At 41.1% G+C, this 19,904-nt stretch overlaps 1 protein-coding gene across 1 annotated transcript; it reads right to left on the bottom strand.

The window, feature by feature from the left end:
- Window positions 1-9,172: 9,172 nt before the first annotated feature.
- Window positions 9,173-18,242, bottom strand: LOC310747183 (metabotropic glutamate receptor 4-like). The gene is made up of 4 exons (XM_083581541.1): window positions 18,149-18,242; window positions 17,433-17,564; window positions 16,002-16,229; window positions 9,173-9,406 (listed from the first exon to the last, which is right to left on the bottom strand). Exons 1-4 carry the CDS (start codon window positions 18,182-18,184, stop codon window positions 9,290-9,292), a joined length of 513 nt encoding a protein of 170 aa, XP_083437667.1. The 5' UTR covers window positions 18,185-18,242; the 3' UTR covers window positions 9,173-9,289.
- Window positions 18,243-19,904: the final 1,662 nt, after the last annotated feature.

The raw sequence follows: 19,904 nt of genomic DNA, 5'->3' as shown, positions 1-19,904 counted from the left end.
TAGTCCAGAAGGCATTGCTGAAGGTAGCATTTTTCTAGCACTGGACTCCAGCTGAGCTTTTGTGCATCACCTTTTCAACGCCATCCCTTTGATGGTGGAGCTACAACCTTCTACATTTATGGGGAAACCTTTATACATTTATAGCGGGCATGTCACAAGCTTACTGGGGTTTGGCAAAGTATATTTGATGTTATCCCTGGTATTACTGGTTAGCCATGCTATTGTTTGATCATGAATGTTGCTAATTGAGAGGTAGTATGGCTCTTTCCCTACCTGAGTCAAGTTCCAGTGCCATTTGATTCTGTCCTCATTAATGGAAAACTCTTTGCCCGGAGGAGCCTGAGGATCCAGCTTCCCGACCTTGACCCTGATGTAGGATCCATTTGGGAAGGTCACCAAGTTTCTAATATCAAATCCACCTACTAATTCTCCATGTTTGTTAAATGCAATTTCATCTCCGGCACTGTTGTTGAATGAAATCATCTGAAGGGATGTGTGGAGCTAGAGAGAGAGAGAGAGAGAGAGTTTTAAAGTCCAAAAAGCATTGTAATATTATCATTAAAATATGAAATCACAACAGCTTTTGGTAGCAGATATGGGAAGAGAGTGGCAAATAATCAAACCAGTGGAAATTCAGGATTTGAATGTGCTGCCCAATATATTTAGGGAGGAAAACTAAGACTATTTACCACCATTGGAGGCAAGTCTTCCTCTAGAAAACATGATTCTTGTTGAAATGAGGAGGGGAAAGGAACACAAGCTTGGGTAAAATAAATGCAAGTCAGCAATAAGATACGCTAAAAAACCTTTCATTGTGCCCATTGCTAAAATCATAAAGAGCAGCAGTAAAACATTATTTAAATAGTTGTGTAGCAAGAATTTGGCTAAGGAGGTGCTTGTATTCTCTCCTCTGAAGGAAATAGTGGAGCTAGAAAGAGAAAGAGAGAGATTAAAAGTCTATAAAGAATTTTAATATTATCATTAAGGTTATTAAGCAGCTTTCCTAGATAGATTTGCATGCTTTTTCTCTGTTGTGAGGAATTTACAACAAAGCGTAATCCCCTTTTGGTAGCAGATATGGAAAGAGAGTGGTAAATCATCAAATTATTGGAAATGCAGGATTTAAATGTGTTAGAGGCGAAAACTCTATTGCCATTGCTTGAAGCAAGAAGGATTTCTGTAGAAGAGTGAATTCCTTTTGAAATGAGCAGGGGAAAAGGAACAAAAGTTTGGTAAACTGAATGCAAGCGAGCGATAAGTGCACTGTGCACATCGCTAAAAACATAATGAGCAGCAACAACACATTATTAATATAGTTGAGTAGCAAGAATCTCGCTAAGGAGGTGCTAGGACTCTTGGATGACAAATGAGTCAAACGTGTGTTAAAAGAAGATAAGGAGTTTGCAGGGAAACTGAAAGATTTCCCCCCATCAATCTTCACAGTTGAAGACATGGGGCAAATCCCTGTTCCTGAACTGCCCTCTGCAGGAAGTACATTTGAGGAACTGAGGGGAATAGTGCTGACCTGAAATAAGTCCAAGGCCTTATTGACAAAATAAAAATTGGCAAATTAGCTGTCCTGGATGGCATCTACCTGAGTTATTTAAGAGCTCAACTATGTATTTGCTGAACTGCTAATTAAAATATGTAACTTCTCCCTAAGATCAGGCTCCATGCTTGAGGATAGGCCAATATAACACCAACTTTTTGAAAAAGGGATCCAGGGAAACCCTGGAGATTACAGGCTGATTCGCTTAATCAGAATCTGCATGGTTTCTGAAAGAGTAAGCCTTGCTTTACTCATCTGCTACAATTCTTTGTAAGTGTTACAAGGCATATAGATATGATCCAGTTATTATTTATTGAATTATAGGTCACTTGGGTTTTACAAAAAGCAGCTTACAATATAGTACAAAAACTAAAAGCACTGCAAAGCTGAAATGGAGCACATCCAAAACACTCCAAGTTATAGGTACAAAACCTGACTGGGAAGAAACATTTTTCCTGGTGCCTAAAGGGAGCCAGTAATGTTAGGTGTGCCTCCATGGGAAGAGCATTTCATAGGCTGGGAGTCACCATTCAAAGGTTCCATTCTCTGTACCTGAAGTAGCACTTCATCTCAGTCACCCACAGACAATGGCAGAGCCTCCTTGGTCTCTCCTGGGAACTTTCCTTTCTTCTGCCATTCTCCCAGCCTGGGGGTGCTTCAATTCCCGGGCTCTCTTTGAGGGTCCTTCCATTATCTATCTGCTGCTTTCAAGTGGGTGCAGTCCTTGGCTCCCAATGGCATCCCAGAAGGGGAGACAACAGAGCAATAACTGCATGTAAACTGGATACTTTACAAAAGGGAGTATTACCTTCCATGTTTCCACATTCCAAGGATATGGTCGGCTCCCGGCCTCAGTTATTCTGTAGTTGGCTCTGGATGAGTATGTGATTTGTAAGGCATGTGCCAGAGAATGGACAGAATTATAGATAGCATAGCTGTGGCCAGTCATACTCATTGCAAAATAAGGTGCAGGAAGGCTCTCCAGCATCTCTTCTCCAGTACATGTGTTTGGAAAGCTACAGCTGAATGCTTGTTCCCAAAATTCCTTGACAAAACCATCTTTCTTTTTCCAAGAAGGATGTACATTCTGAAGAAGCTCTTTAAAGCCTCCCGGATGACTTGAGTGAATTGCAAAGGTTAGAGCACCATGAAGCCCTTCCATATCCATATTAAATATCTTTAGCATGGCACATGATGTGAATTCAATTTGGGCTGTTGTAATCCACACTTTTGCTGCAGATACCTTCTCCGGATATTCAGGATATGTTTCTTGAAACATTATAGTTGCTGCTATAGCATATGGCAACCATGAAATAGAAGAGGTTTCTCCATATATAATAATCACATCAGCTTTGCTTACCGCAAAAGCTGGTAACAATGCCTGAGTTTCTACAACTACTTTTCCTGGATCAAAGAAATTATGCAAGTTTTTACGAATTCGACGTATGAATGCTGAACAGATTTTATTCTGCAGAAGCATTGGCTCTATGGTCTGCAAAAAATGTTCTCCGGCTTCATCATCTATAGCCATCAGACCTACCCATTTCCATCTGAAATACACAAGTAACTCAACAATCCCTTGATACTGAAAGGCTTCATTGGGGACCATGCGATAAAAAGAAGGGAACTTCAACTGATCATTCAATTCTGGTTGAAATGAACCATATGAAATCTAAAACAAACAAACAAACAAACAAAAGTGCACCATTTCAATGTTGGAGGAGTTCAGTATATTATTTAAAACCTTGGCACATATCCATCTTTCCAAGCTGAAATTCCACCTTCAAAAAAAGCATGTAGGAATAGAAGCATGAAACAGAAAGACAGAATGACTACCATTTCCCTCATTCAATGCAAAACTCGACACTCTTACCCATTGATACAGATTGTAACAGCTGACTATAAAACTCATTGCATTTTGATATATAGCATACACAAATGCTGGATGCAAGTAACACAGCCTTCTTGGGACTCAAGTCTCCAATTCCCACACTGCTGGTGGAATCACATTTGCCTGGGTTCTGGCCTGTGAGATCAGCAGGCAAAACGTCTCTGTCAGGTTCCATGAAAGAGCATCAGCAATGCTATCTTTCATAAATGAAATATGCTATACAAGGAAGAGGATGATCAACAAAGGAATGCCCCAGCTGCATGAACCAGGGCTTTCTGTGAGTGAGAGAATTAATAACAATAGGCTGACAGTAACACCAAAAATGTGCAGTAAAATTTATAAGTGTGTCAGTCATGCATCAAATTGAATCAATGGAGAAAAAAACCTCAAGGAAGCTTACATCCTTGGCTGGTCTCTCCAGAACTGAAGCATGAATCTACTCCCCAACAATAAATTATTACCAAATGTAACCAAATGTTACCAAAGAAATGCAGTATGGCTTTCATCTGACTTTGCCTAAAGTTTCGTTTTTAAAATGCATTCTCTCCAAAAAGAAACCCAACCAAAATTCTGCAGGAAAGAGAACCAGACTGCGAAATCATCATGCGTGTCCCTGGAAAGCCCTGACAGCCAACGCTTACATATATAACTCACAAAGTCACAGCCAGGAGCTGTCATTTTCCAAGTACAATTGGATAGATCGATAGGTGATAGATGATGATAGATAGATAGATGATAGATGATAGATAGATAGATAGATAGATAGATTGATAGATTGATAGATTGATAGATTGATAGATAGATGATAGATGATAGATAGATAGATAGATAGATAGATAGATAGATAGATAGATGATAGATAGATGATAGATAGATGATAGATAGATAGATAGATAGATAGATAGATAGATAGATGATAGATAGATATATGATAGATAGATGATAAATAGATAGATAGATAGATAGATAGATAGATAGATAGATAGATGATAGATAGATGATAGATAGATAGATAGATAGATGATAGATAGATAGATGATAGATAGATAGATAGATAGATAGATAGATAGATAGATAGATGATAGATAGATACAGATGATAGATGACAGATAGATAGACAGAATATTACTATGTTCTGTATAGGCCACCCACTTCATTGTGCCAGATGACAGGATAAAAACAAGAAAAAATACAGACTTCACTTTTTGTGTCACCAAATTTCTACATGAAAATTGGAAATTCCCATTGTTTGGATAATCAAATTCTACCTGTGGAATCTTGTAAAGACCTAATATATCTGCCATTGTTGAGGAGGTCTCAGCGCTCAGTCCCCCGATGACTCCTATTACATTTTCCTGGATACCACATTTGTAGTTGGGCACAAAGTTATATGAGTTAAAGATCAGATCCTGAGTGTTGCGGTAGGTCATCTTTGGGTCCCAGTAGCTCTCATGGATGTGGAACCCCAGAGTGACATTGAGCAAGATATTGGGATTCTCATTGATCTCTTCAACAGCGAACACCAAGGCTAGGATATGCTGGTAGAACTTTGTCACCACTCTGCAAATGAAGGGACTTGCAATTTCATTGGAAAATTAAACTAAATTATTTTAACACTGTTTTCAACTAGATCCAAGAGCTAAAAGTGCCCAGCTATAAAGAGAGGGCACAGCCAGGAAAGTTAGTCATTAACTAAATCCTGTTGGCAAGAAAACAGCTATGTTATGGTTATTAGACTTGTGCATGATATAATTCTGTTTCTGGAGTTCCATTCAACCAGATCATAGTTATTGTAACTCAGAATATATAGATGGTGGAACAATCTACATAGAGGATATGAAATATTTCCTTGAATTTCACTGTACTCATATGTAATATTACATCCATTCTTTTTTAACTCTAGACAATTTCAGCAATGGGCACCAGCTGGGTCACAGAAGTACGAAACTGTGTCTGGAATCACTGGTAATTTCTGAAATCTCCTAAAAATGCATCAATTTCATACTTGTCTGTGTATCTTCAGCACCTTCCTTTTAAAAATCTGAAACCCAGTTTTGAGTGGAAATAGAGCGGAATGCAGGGAACTCCATCTAGCTCAACATTTTATATATCGTTTACTTTCATGGTGTAGCATGTGAGTCTGTCAGCCCTACCAGTGGATGCCAATAATTTAAACTGCAACCCTTAACATGAAAAGCATGTCCTGGAACAATTCCTTACAGCTGTTCCCTATACTGTATGCAGACACAGACAGAACAATTGTGTCTAATGGTTTGTAGTACTGATTTCTTTAGTAAGTTGTTTTATAGCATAAATCATTCAAAAAACCAAACAAACCCTGCTTCTTTGAAGGATGCTTTAATTAATTCATATCTATGATCCAGTATTTCCATTTGTGATTATTATTATTATTCTTACTATTATTAAAATTTACATTCTTCAAGTAGTGTTGGAGATGTCAAATAAAGATACGGTGTGAAATGAAATCAATGTGGGTTTTCCAACACAGTGAGATTGGAGTTCTGCTCATGGACTGTCACTTCAAAAATTGTTCCGAATGGTTCTCCAACCTTCTAGAAAAGATTTTGAGAGTAATTCAAATGAGAGAAGGAGAAAGCTGCATTGCACAAGTGGGAATGTGCATTGATTTTCACCCTATGCATTTATCTTTACATATCTTGGTATGTCTAGCTAGAAAGCCATTCAGGAATCAAAGCATGAAATTTATTCCTATGGGAACATTTATAATCTTGGATTTATCTGACCCCATGTCCCCCCACATGGTTTCCTCCTGAAAAGACTGCAGTCAACCAGCAAAAGAGAGACAAAGAGAGAAGTGATTTGTCTGATCTCTCCTGCTCTGTCATTCATCTGATCTTGCTGCCTCCCTCCCTGCATGATTTTCTCCCTGAAAACGGCTGCTACCAACCAGCAAAGAGCAAACAAGCAAGAAAGTAAGAAAGGGGGCAAGTGCTGGCTGTTCAGATATCTGAATCTGCAGAGTGTATAGAGAAGTTTGGACATAATTCTTTACATTCAAATAAGTAAATTTACACAGAGCACAGGCAGATAATGGGAACCGTGTGTAGTCTTTTTCAAAGAAATCAAGGAAACATGAATTCAAAGAGGCAGTCAACTATAGAAACATAGAACACCACACACAGAAACACACACACACACACTGCAGTTTTATAGAAGGAAACAATTCCTTACAAAGGGTCCCGAATCAGTTCTGGGGAAGGTTGCTCCGTGAATGAAACTTTAGAGAAAACGTAATGCATAAGAGTTGTTATCCCACCAATGAGAAGATCACCTGGCTCGTACCACTCATGTGGAACACGTACAGGTTTCTTTCTGCTGCAGCTAATACTATGCACTTTGCACACCATGTTTGGAAGCAGAAGGAGAAAAATCACCATCCTAATAGTAACCTTCCGTCCACACATGAAATCTCCCACGTCTCTCAGTTCACCATATCATTACTGCTATTGACCTCATTTGAGCAAGATGACTTTATTAGCAGCTGACTCTGCCAACACACTACACAAAGGGACTCCTATCCACCTTAACCTTAACCTCAACAATATCACAAAAGCATACCTTGAATGCCAATTAAACTACATCAATCTGAAATGTGAGCTCTACAAAGTAAGAGGGAAAGTGGTCAAAATGACACAGCCCTAACTCTCTCTATTCCCTAATCTTAGCTGTCTATGGAACACTGGGGAACTTATAATCATTTCAGATGTTCCAATTGAATGTCTTCTGCTTCTGTCTTCTGTGAAGCCACTGGAGCTTTGGTCAATTGAATTGATTATACTAATTTAGATAATTGCAGGGGAAATAATAACTTCTGCAACGTTCCTGCCTTTTGAAAATATGGTTTCATTGAATGAAACATATTTGTTTCATCACAGAGTTGGAAGGGAACTTCAAGGTTCTCCCTGGGGATGGGGGTTATTGTTTTGTCACAACTTGCCTGTTGCAGTGTGGGGCAGGTTGACAAATTTTTTGAAAGCAATAAATGAACAATTAAATGAAGCTTGGGAAGCTTAACACAGGTCCCACCAAATGTGACAAAGGTTTCAAACAGAAATTCTCTTCTTGCAAAATAGACAATTTCAAATAGTGTTATTACTACTATTTTAATTTATTACTAAAAGTAAGAAGTATGATGGGATTTGAAGAATGCTGCAGAATCTATTATAGACAGTAAACTGTCATCTATGACCACTGCAGTCTGCACCTTGCAATGGAGCTCCAATCTGATGTCTTTATTGTCTGGCTCTCACTTTGCTAACAGCCTTTAACTTCTGTAACTTACTTAGTAGCCCAGCCAATTCCCTGCACTGAGTAAGGCCGTGAGGTTTTTGGGAAGGGGTAAATAACAAACCAATTGAAAGAGACAGAAAGAAACACATTCAATTCAATGCAGTCGATATGAGTTCCCAATTTATTTACTAGTTTATTGACTTTCATCACAAAACAATCAATGGGCAGGTCACAACAGGGAACTACTATCCATAAAACCAATCAATAAAATTAAGCAGATTTTTTAAAAAAATCATAGCATATTGAGGAAACATCAAGCACTTACCTATCCACATTGTGTGAATAGGAACATATTGTAACTTAATGTTGGTGTGGGCCGAATCTTGAGCCACTGGTTAGAAATAAAGACACTTCAACTCGTCTCATGGTTACAACATTGCAGCTTCTAGTCTTCCTGGAGTTTATTCTGTTTATACCAGAGCTCTAACATCAACTGTAATTTTCTGAAAAACTCTGCCACAGTAATATACATGTTTTCTATTCCTGTTTTCAACTTATTGGCCAATCAAGGAACAAAGAGTTCATATATCTTACTTGCACTGAATTGCATATCCTGTTAACATTTTAGCCTCTTGCATCTATTTCCATGGGTTTTCTTTCTTTCTTTTTAAAATCACTATGCAAAACCACAGAACAAAAACTGTTGTAATTAGTCCCTGCTTATTTAGACATATCTGATGATTATGTGTAGAATACCAAGAAAAAAATTGGAAGCATAAACCCTTCTATTATTTATAGCTTTCTTCGGATCAGTTGATCTTTGTTGTTCAACTCAGGCTTCAGTAGAATGATGTAGCATTTAGGGAAAAATATGCAACACAGTAGCCCAGCACTGGAAGCCAAGATGGAGAAGATCTCCACAGCCACCATGTATTTTCCACTTGTGCTCAGGTATGTAGGAACAAAGGAGAGCCAAACACTGCAAAAGACCAACATACTGAAAGTGATGAACTTGGCTTCATTAAAACTGTCAGGCAACTTCCTGGCTAGGAAAGCTACAGTGAAGCTGAGAAAGGCCAGGAAGCCCAAGTAGCCCAGGACACAATAAAACATGATGCTTGAGCCTTCATTACATAGCAATATAATTTCTTCAGTCATTGAGTATGTGTCCACATCTGGGAATGGTGCAGAGGTTGCCAGCCACAGAGTACAGATCCCTATTTGAATTTTGGAGCAGGAAAGGACAATGGAATAAGTCAGCCTTTGTCCCAACCATGTCCTCATCCTGGATCCTGGTTTGGTAGCCATGAATGCCAAAACCACAGAGATGGTTTTGGCCAAGATGCTAGAGAGGGCGACAGAGAAGATTATACCAAAAGCAGTTTGTCGGAGAAGGCAGTTTACAACATTAGGCCTTCCGAGGAACATCAAGGAGCACAGGAAACACAAGAGAAGGGAGATGAGGAGAATGTAGGTGAGGCTTCTGTTGTTGGCCTTGACTATGGCAGTGTCCTGGTATTTGATGAAGATGCCAAGCACCAGCACCGTAATCAGTGCTAACAAAACTGCAGAGAAATTTAGAACAATAGCCAAAGTGTCATCAGTAGCCAGGAAGTTTGGAATCTTAGGAATGCATTGATCCTTTCCTTTGTTTGGATATTGGTCATCTGGACAAGGGACACAAGTTTCCATGTCTGGAGAGAAAAGGAACAGCAATTTAAATGCATGGGAAATTGTTCTCATCATTGCTGTCTTATCTTAGCAGAAGCCCACCTAACATGGATGCAAAGAATTGAGACTATGCTTTCTAAAGGGAACTTGCTTGGGATCTCTATGTGAAAGACCTCTAGATCTCTACATTTCTAAGGAGACAGAGATCCACCAGATGAACCCAAATTGGGGGTGTGGAACTTTGGGGGCTTTAAGGACTTCCTTAGAGAAGCTCACAACAGATGCCTAAAAAGGGTCCTTTGTATTTAAAAGGGTTTTTCCACAACTTTTTCATAATAACAAAAACACACACACACCCCCCCTTAATATTACTAATGAAACGTTCTTTTACATTTTGCAGACAACAGATCTTGCAATCATCACATCAGAGTTACCTGGGAATTTGCTGGTGCTAAAATGTTTCACCTGGGTTTCTACGTATTTTTTACTCAAGAGATTTAACAAGAACTATTCAAAAAACTTTTGTATGTAAATAACAAAAACTATATATTATACCCAGTGCTTTTTTCTGGGGGGATGGGTACACATACCCCTATACATTTTGTGAATCTAAGTTTGGCCTCCTTGAGGGGCAGTATTTCACTATGTGTAGGAAAATGAAAGTACCCCTAAACATTTTTTTTAGGGGGGGAAGTACTCATTATACCATTCTTTGAAGATAACCCCCAGCTTACTTTGGGGGGGGGATGTATTCTTTGATATATATTTATATGACAAGTCCTACCAATCTCATTTGAAAACATCCCATCTGGACATGGAGCACAATCATAACAGCAAGATTTCTCCCCCTCTTTTTTTTTCTTATGGTAGCCAGGATGGCAGTTGTCATTACATACTGAAAGAGGTGGTACCTATCCAAAGGGAAATTGATTATTAAGAAAATGTTCAGGAAATTGAACTTATATCAGTAAAAAGCACCAATAAACGAAAGTGCAAATGACGTGGAATAAAATATGCACAAGAGAACAGGTGCCAGAATCACTAGATGAAATACCTACTAGATCAGGCATCTTGAACACTAAAGAAGATTTATATTATATTATATTATATTATATTATATTATATTATATTATATTATATTTTTATTATATTATTGAATTTATTGGATACTTATCCGCCTATGCACACACTTTAAAAGGCCATGGATCATTAATAGCCAAAAGCTTGGTGGAAGAGGAATGTTTTTATTTGTCATCCAAATACCGTATTTTTCGCCCTATAGGATGCACTTTTTCCCCTCCAAAAATGAAGGGGAAATATGTGCGCGTCCTACGGGGTGAATGCAGGCTTTCGCTGAAGCCTGGAGAGTGAGAGGGGTCGGTGTGCACCCACCCCTCTCACTCTCCAGGCTTCAGGAGAGCCCCACCGCCAGCCCCGCAAGCTCTGGGGACAGCGGGGAGGCACAGCGTGCCATCCCGCTGTCTCCCGACGTGGTTTGGAGGCTGGCGGCGGGGAGAAGCCCACTTCTCCCCGCCGCCAGCCCCACAAGCTCAGGGGACAGTGCAGAGGCGCAGCGCGCCGAGGCTTAGCTTCGCACAGCTCTCCGCAAGCCGTCAGAGCCCGGCGCTGGGCTCCCACGCTTGCGGAGAGCTGCATGTTCTGGGGGCTGGGGTCGAGGGAAGCTTGGGCTTCCCCCGCCCCAGCCCCACGCCTGGGGGGAAAATATTTTTTTCCCTTTATTTCCCCCCCAAAAATTAGGTGCGTCCTATGGGCCGGTGCGTCCTATAGGGCGAAAAATACGGTATATATAAAAATGGTGTCAGGCGAGCCTCCCTGGGGACTGAATTCCACAAATTGGGAGCCACCACAATAAACACCTGCTCTCATGTTTTGCCTCTAGAGGGAGCTAGAGGACCAATTACATCAGCATACACTCGCTGAAAAATCCTGGTAATCTTTGTTGATTTCTTCTCCTTGGTACCTTTGGATAGACCTGCAAGAGAAGACATTTTAGATTCACATGCATTACACACTTTGTAATCAGAATCTGCAAAAGTCAACAAATACAGTCCATCTTTCTCTTCGGCAGAAAGATACAGCTTTCCGTCTTTAAAGATTCTGCATCTCTTCTCATCATAGGATAACACCAACCCTTTCTTTGTCATCTGAGAGACACTCAACAAATTGAATTTTAAGTCTGGTACATAGTAAACGTTATTTATAGTCAAATTCAGGCTCTCCAAATAAACAGTCCCAGTTCCAGTCGCTTCCATCTCCTGACCATTGGCCTGTTTCACAGTGAAGCGTTGATTCTGAAACATAGAAAATAACTCTCTGCGTGACGTTAGATGCTCTGTCGCGCCCGTGTCCAAAATAAATGCATTCTCAACCGATGATGAGGCCTTTGGCGACATCAGAGCTTTTGCTGGCCTTGCCTGCGATTTGGCACGACCCTTGCCAGTAGCCTCTGGCTTTGCCGAGCCCCCTTTGGCTTCTTTTGGCCTTTTTACAGTTCTTCTGAATATGTCCAGGCTGACCACAATTGTAACAACGAATGACGTTTAGAGCTACAGCTTGCTCCTCTCCAGCAACAACAGTGGGGGTGGTTGAACTGCTAGTTTCACTCCCCCCATCAGCAACAGCCATTGCAGCAAGTCTGCCTCTCTCATTCAGAACAACGGAACAAATTCTTTGATCCGTCAGATCTGCAGCAGGTAGTGATCCAAGCTGACTCGCAACCGTTTTGAACCTTTGATCCAAGCTGTTGATTATCATTAAAAAAAAAAAAAAGACTCCTCAAGAAGAAAATTTCTTCGCGCCATCTGCTGGCGTAGAAATTGCATCTCTGTCAGATGTGCCTGCACATCCCCATCAGGCTTCAGTCTCATGTTTGCGAGCTTCTCAAAGGGCAGCAGCGCTGTGCCAGCCGCTTCGCGCTGATGAATACGTCGAAGAGTAAGCCAAATCTCTCTTGCGTATTCCAAATGTGATATATGCACTAATTGATCGTCCGCAACACACAAGACGATAGCAGACCTTGCTTGCATGTTAGAGTCATCCCAGACCCTTGAAGGTGCCGCAGGAATGGGATTTTGAATCACCCCAAATATTCTCTGTCTCTCAAGCAGGGCTTTCATCTTTAAAGACCACGAGGAATAATTGTCATTTGTTAGGGGGGGGTGGATAAGGCAGACTCGCCCCGGACTTGGCATCCATCTTGATCCCAATTTACAGCTATCAGCTACGAGCTGTAAGCTTTTGGCAGCAAGCAACGCTGAAAAATCCAACAGCCCTTGAGCCTTAACTGCTCAACTCCGGCTTGCTTCCCTTTTGTCTTTGAAGCTTAACGAGCCCATAAGTCAGCCCAAAGTACTCACGATTCCTTGGCGGTTGCTGGCCATGGTTATCAGCACTCCCCCGGAATGCAGGAATGTGGCTTCCTCGCTGTGTTTTAATCCAAAAACAGCAGCACTTCGATGAACCGGAGATCCTTTCAATCCGCGTTCACCAGGCAGCCATCCATTAGGAACTGTCAGAGGTCCGTGGAACGTCACAAACAGCAAAACCACTTCCACTCGGTGCTACAGCCATCCTTAGCTGTCATTTGTTGCCACAACCATCCACGGTGCCAGCACTTGTTGGCACAACCATCCCACAACCATCGGCTCTGCTACCATTTGTTGGAAACTGGCCCCCTCTGAAAGGCTGGCTCCTCTTCCCAGGCTCTAGGGGCCTGTTGCTGGTGATCTACCCTGGCTGGCATCCTGGCAGACCAGGGAGATCTAGAATAGGCGACACCTCCCTCGTGAAAGGTGCACACCCCCTTCCCCCTTGCATAGCAGCAGGAGAAAGAAAACAGTCAGAAAGTAGTCTATTTCATTGCTACTTTTATTCCTGACTGTACACTGTACAAAAGCATGTCTTCTCACTCAGAATCCTCCAAGCAACTGGCTCACACCTCCCGGACACAAACAACAGGAAGGTCTCATGTTACACAGAGAACATAACCCTGAGAATCGCCTGGAACATCCTGTCCCACGCTTAGACCCATCATGTGATGTAAACATCGAGCTGGTTCGCAGCTGAATAGTACTCATATCATAACAGTTACCCTCCAGACCTCTATGTAGTGGGCACACAATGTAGTGGGTTGTGGCACTCATCTCACTTTCAGGCCGAGGGAGCCAGCATTTGTCCACAGACAGCTTTCCAGGTCATGTGGCCAGCATGACTAAACCACTTCTGGCACAACGGGACACCGTAATGGAAGCCAGAGCACACAGAAACACTGTTTCCCTTCCCGCCACAGCGGCACCTACTGTATTTTTCCGTCTATAAGATGCCCCCATGTATAAGACGCCCCCTATTTGGGGGGACTCTGATTAAATAATGGGGGGAGATACTATCCGTGTATAAGACAAGCCCAGATTTTGAACATTATTTTAGAGTAAAAAAACATAGTCTGATATTCATCTCCTTTCACTGGCGTACTTTTGAACTGCTAGGTTGGCAGAAGTTGGGACAGAGCGATGGGAGCTCACCCCATCACTGGGATTTGAATTGGCAAGCCCAAGAGGCTCAGTGGTTTAGATCACAGCGCCACCTGCGTCCCCATTGTACCTATACTTAGCCCAGCAAATAGTACAACTTGTAAAACATCTGATCTAATGTCACTACCTAGAACAGGTGCGGAAAACGTTTTACCCTCTAAATGTTGCTGAACTGCAACTCCTGACAGCCTCAGCAGTTACGACTGATGGCCAGGGATGATAGGAATTGTAGTTCAGCAACATCTAAAGTACGAAAGTTTTTCCATGCCTGAGACAGAATGACTTGAACTAGATGTTTCTAAACTTAATAAAGTGTTAATTTCACTAGCTATCCATAGTTAGAATTTCTCCCTTCCGTATGAATGTTTCAGGATATAACATTAATAAAAATAATACAGATGCGAAATAATTTAATGGAATAGCTAAAGCAGGATGTAGCAAGCCATTTGAATGTTGATTGTTAACTCACAATTTAAAGTTTATCAGTATTTGCTTTCAAAATAATTATTTCACATTTGAAAGGACTGTAAAAGAAAACCTTGCAATCAATAAGAAAAACTTAAAACTTTTCTTGGCTGTCTTGACTGGTTATATTAAAAATGAATGTAATGACAGAAATTTTAATTTCTGTATTAAAAGGCAATTGTCTCTGTTCCATATATTATTTTGAAGACGTTAGAAATTGTTGATATTGTTATGAGTTTGGGGTGTTAAGGTGGGTGCCAGACCCCTCTAATCCCTGGATCCAACAAGTGTTAGAATTTAATCAAGGTTTCTAATTCTTGGAATTGCCAGGCCAGCCTCCTGGTGTGGTGATAGCCTGGATGATGAACCATTAAGAGGGATTAAGGGGCTTGGCGCAAGGTGGCAAATGGGTGGGGTTTTCTCACTCAATAGGTAAAGCCAGAGTTTAGAGTACAGAGTTTGGAGGAATGATTTGACCTAGAAGTAAAGCAGCAGAATGGAGAGAGCCAGAGAAATATTTCAGAGCAATGTTTGATTTCACTGAAGGTTCAGGTTGTATATATGTGTAAGTAAACCATATCTCTTAAAGACACCATAGTCTCTGCTGTGCCACATTTCCAAAAGAAACACCACCCCCGGAACCCCTGGAATCTCACACCACTCAGACATTGGGGTGACATGCAACACTGGTGTTAGAATCTAGATTTGTGTTTCTGGAGAAGAGCCTGTGAGCAAAGAGTCCTGATTCTAAATGGAGGGAGGAACAGGAACACACCTGGAACAGATAAAGCAGCAAAGCTAGCAGCAGATGGAGCAGCAGTTTGCTGAAATGAAGTCCTCTCAATGGGTTTGCTAGATCAACAGCTGCAAGTGGTGAAGACTGACCTAGAAGCCTGGTTGTGAGACTTCAGTAAGAGGACAAAAGCCTAGCTAGCCTGGACTCTAAGGTATCTGAGTCACTAGCTGAAACCCTAACGGCTTTGGCTAATTTGGTGTTGGCCAACAGGCTCGCAACAGCACAGAGTAGGGTGCTCTGGATTCAGCGTGGGGTGCACAGCACCTGGTCTTCTCTCAACTGTGTGGCACAGGGTGCTTGGTGCGGCCTGCTCCCAACCGTGCCATGTCACAAGCACTTGTTGCATGCCGCGTGTGTGACGTCACACACGCACCTTGCATGCGTGCAACATCAGGCCCCTCTTCAATGCAAGATGACACTGCTGCATTCCTCAGTTTCTTTAACACACTTTTATCAATTTGTCAACAGTTTCTCAGTGAATTTCAAAAGTATGCAATATATTAATCAATTTTGCCTTTTTCTTTGTTACATCTACAGACTCCCGGCATAGGTGCTCCGGCATTCAGAGCGACCGTGTGCGTGGGGGCGGGGCTAGCTGTGCACAGGGGCGCATCCCAGGGGGGCGTCACCCATGGCAAGTGTCCTAGGGGGCAGGGCAGTGATGTCACCCTTCTCAGGGATGACACCTGGGGTGGACCACACCCACCGCACCCCCCCTTTCTCTGCCAGTGTACATCTATAGACATCTCATTTTATTGTATGATCATGAATATTGATACTTGAGAGGCAGTGTGGCTCTTTCCCTACCTGAGTCAAGTTCCAGTGCCATTTGATTCTGTCCTCATAAATGGAAAACTCTTTGCCTGGAGGAGCCTGAGGATCCATCTTCCCCACTTTGACCCTGATGTAGGATCTATTTGGGAAAGTCACCAAGTTTCTAATGTCAAATCCACCTACTAATTCCCCATGTTTGTTAAACGTAATTTCATCTCCATCACTGTTGTTGAATGACATCCTCTGAAGGAATGAGTGGAGCTAGAGAGAGAAAGGGAGAGTTCTAATAAAAAAATCTATAAAGTGTTGTAATATTATCATTAAGGTGGTTCAGGCAACTTTCCTAGATAGATTTGAATTCACTTTCTTGGCTGGGAGTGGGGAAATTCACAATGAAGGTTTATTCAACTTTCAGTAGCAGATATGGGAAGAGAGTGGCAAATCACAAAATTAGTGGAAATTCAGGTTTTTGAATGTGCTGCCCCAGAGCGTCTATTTTCTTCAAATACATTCTAGACATTCATTGAACAAATAAATTTACATTATAGGCATACTTGTATTCATTAAATGCATTAACTCTTGAGGTGACAAATTCCAAAATTTGCTCATTTTAATGCCAATATGCCATATACAAAGGCATCAATAGTAATAGGTGAGAATTCAGTGTTGCATGCAAACTGAACAGTCTGCCACAGGAAACTTTACCTTCCAAGGTTCAACAGTCTGAGGAGATGGTCGGCCACTGGTCTCAACAGTTCTGTGGTTGGCTCTGGATGAGTACCTGATATGTAAGGCATGTGCCAGAGCATATGCAGCGGTGTAGATACTGTAGCTGTGGCCAGTCATGCTCATTGCAAAATAAGGAGCAGGAAGGCTCTCCAGCATCTCCTCTCCTGTACATGTGTACGTGTCGTCTATTTGCTCCATAGCGTTTGGAAATCTGCACTTGAATGCTTGCTCCCAGAAAGTATGGATAAAACCATCTTCATTTGCCCAGGAAGGACGTACATTCTGAAGAAATTCTTGGAAGCCGGGCAGATCATTTGAGTGAATTGCAAAGGACAGAGCACCATGAAGCTCTCGCATTTCAGCATAAAACAAATCATGAAGCTTAGAGAATGTGAATTCAATTTGGGCTGTTGTAATCCACACTTTTGCTGCAGATACCTTCTCCTGATATTCAGGATGCATTACCTGAAGTATTCTAGTTCCTTCTATAGCATATGGTAACCATGAAATAGAAGACGTTTCTCCATATATAATAACTGTATCAGCTTTGCTTACTGCAAAAGCTGGGAAAAGCCCCTGTGTTTCTGAGACTACTTTACGTTCAATAAAATAGGTATGCAAATTGGTACCAATTCGACGTATGAATGCTGAACAGATTTTATTCTGCAGAAGCATCGGCTCTATGGTCTGCAAAAAATGTTCTCCGCCTTCATCATCTATAGCCATCAGACCTACCCATTTCCATCTGAAATACACAAGTAACTCAACAATCCCTTGATACTGAAGGGCTTCATTGGGGACCATGCGATAAAAAGAAGGGAACCTCAACTGATCATTCAATTCTGGTTGAAATGAACCATATGAAATCTAAAAAGGAAGAAGAAAAAAGGAAGAAGAGGGTATTTCAGCATGGAAAGAGGCATTCATCATATTGTTTAAAACCTTGTCAAATACTCTCTAATATCTCACGGTTAGTGATGGGAACCTCTGACCTGTGTTCTAATTTGGTCTGGCTGACCTCCTAATTTGTCCACAAAGTAGTTTTCGCTAAGCCACTCATGGAAAGAATTAATATCCTAGTGGTGCTGATGACTTTAGACAATCAACAATTGAGGCACTCTTGCCCCTCTGAAAACCTAAGGTCACTCATGAAAAAGATCTGGGTATGAGGAAGTTAGTAACTCATACAGTAGCCTGACAGTAACACCAAAAGTATGCAGTGGAATTCATAAGTATATTACTACCACCTAATGAAACACCAAAGAAATACAATAGGGATTGCATCTGACATAACCTGAGGTTTTGGTTTGAAAAGGCATTCTTTTCTCAAGAAGGAGGCCCCACCAAAATTCTGAAGGAAAAACGACCAAACAGTCAAATTATTGCACATGAATAATCAAATTCCTACATGAAAGGGAGAGATTTCCATTGTTTGGATACTCAAATCCTACCTGTGGAATCTTGTAAAGACCTAAGATGTCTGCCATGTTTGAGGAGGTCTCATAGCTTAGTCCCCCGATGACTCCGATTACATTTTCCTGGATGCCACATTTGTAGTTGGGTACAAAGTTATGAGAGTTAAAGATCAGATCCTGTGTGTTGCAGTAGGTCATCTTTGAGTCACAATAGCTGTCATAGATGTGGAACCCGAGTGTGACATTGGGCAAGATATTGGGATTCTCATTGATCTCTTCAACAGCGAACACCAAGGCTAGGATATGCTGGTAGAGCTTTGTCACCATGCTGCAAATAAATAAATTAACTGGATAATTAAACAGTGCACATAATTATTTTAATACCGTTTTCTTCTAGATTTGAGATATGCAGCTGTCGAACTATAAAGAAGGGGCACAACCAGCAAAGTCATTCAGTAAGTCTGGTTGGCAAGAACTATGCCATGAACATCAACAGACCACAGAAGTGTGATTCTGTGTTTGGAATCATTGCCACTTTCCAAAACATCCTAAAACTTCATCATATTCATACCTATCTGTTCAGCTTTGGCAGCTTCCTTTTTAAAGTTTCAAAGCCAGTTTTGAGCCCAGCCTATCTAGCTCAGCATTTTCTACACTGGTAGCTGGTAATGTTTCAGAGTGGGGTCTCTGTCAGCACTACCTACAGGTGCCAAGCTGTTCCCTATAGACAGACAGTGCTGATCCCTTTATTAAGCTGTTTTGTAACACAGATGGTCCCCAAAACAAACAAACCCCGCTTTAATTAATTCTTTTCTATACTCTAGTATATCCCATTTTCAGCAATCTTGGACATATAGTACAAAATAAAATCAATGTAGATTTATCCAACAATATTCGTGTGGAGGTCCATTTATGCAATGAAACTTCTCCTTCCTCTCCTCTTTCTGTATGCCTTTGAAATCTTCTGTGGGGTCAGGGAGAGTCCTCTAGCCTTCTGGGAGCATGTTTGGAGGGGAGGTTGCAAATGAGAGAAGTGGAAAATTCCAATGTGCAAGTGGGAATCTGCTATTGAGCAGCAGTTTGGGGAGAAACTGCATTTTTCTTCACATATCTTGGTGGCTTCTTTCCAGAAGACCATTTAGTAAAGAAAGCATGAAAAAGAAGAACAAATTTTCTTCTTTTTGTTTTGCTGCTTTGGTTCTTAGATTCTCTTTAGTTAACTCTTTCAAGACAGGAATAAATGAAAACCCATTCCCTTCTAGAATGCTTTTATGAGATCTTCTTTTGGTCCCATAGCAGATTCTTTTGCCAGTAGCTGTTGGCATTTGGTTATTTTTAAAAGTGAATATAATTATGAAATAAATCAAGGGACTTAAGGGCTCTCATTTTCAATGCAAAGTATATCTCTCCTGCATACTATGATAGAATGCTTCATATTTTGAATTTCTGCTCAAATTGAATTACAATAGGTTGATGTTTCCAAAGGTTCAAATGGCAATATGAGCATAGTATTTAAAATCAAAGAAACACGTCGCCAACAATATAAATGTAAAGAATCATTGAAACACTCACACCACAACACACATACACAACACACTTTCATAGAGGGAAACCATTCCTTACAAAGGTGAGATAATCAGTTCTGGGCAAGGTTGCTTCATGAATAAAACTTCAGGTAAAATGTAACAGATAAAATATGTCATCCCACCAATGAGATCACCTGGCTCATACCACTCATGTGGAACACATACAGGTTTCTTTCTGATGCAGCTAATACTATGCACTCTCCTGC

This window comes from Podarcis filfolensis (genome assembly GCF_964270895.1).
Source record: "Podarcis filfolensis genome assembly, chromosome: 13".
NCBI classification, from domain to species: domain Eukaryota; kingdom Metazoa; phylum Chordata; class Lepidosauria; order Squamata; family Lacertidae; genus Podarcis; species Podarcis filfolensis.
The sequence above is the reverse complement of the archived record's forward strand: the minus strand, read 5'-3'. Positions and strand labels throughout refer to the sequence as shown.

What these genes read in the sequence shown, in the direction of transcription:
- LOC310747183 (XM_083581541.1), bottom strand. Translation starts at nt 18,184, where the DNA reads ATGGCAGACATCTTAGGTCTTTACAAGATTCCACAG. An exon ending in TGTATTTCAGATGGAAATGG is followed by an intron (nt 16,230 to 17,432) that starts GTAGGTCTGATG and finishes TTCTCTCTCTAG; the next exon opens with CTCCACTCATTCCTTCAGAG. An exon ending in GGCACTGGAACTTGACTCAG is followed by an intron (nt 9,407 to 16,001) that starts GTAGGGAAAGAG and finishes TTTTCTCTCCAG; the next exon opens with ACATGGAAACTTGTGTCCCT.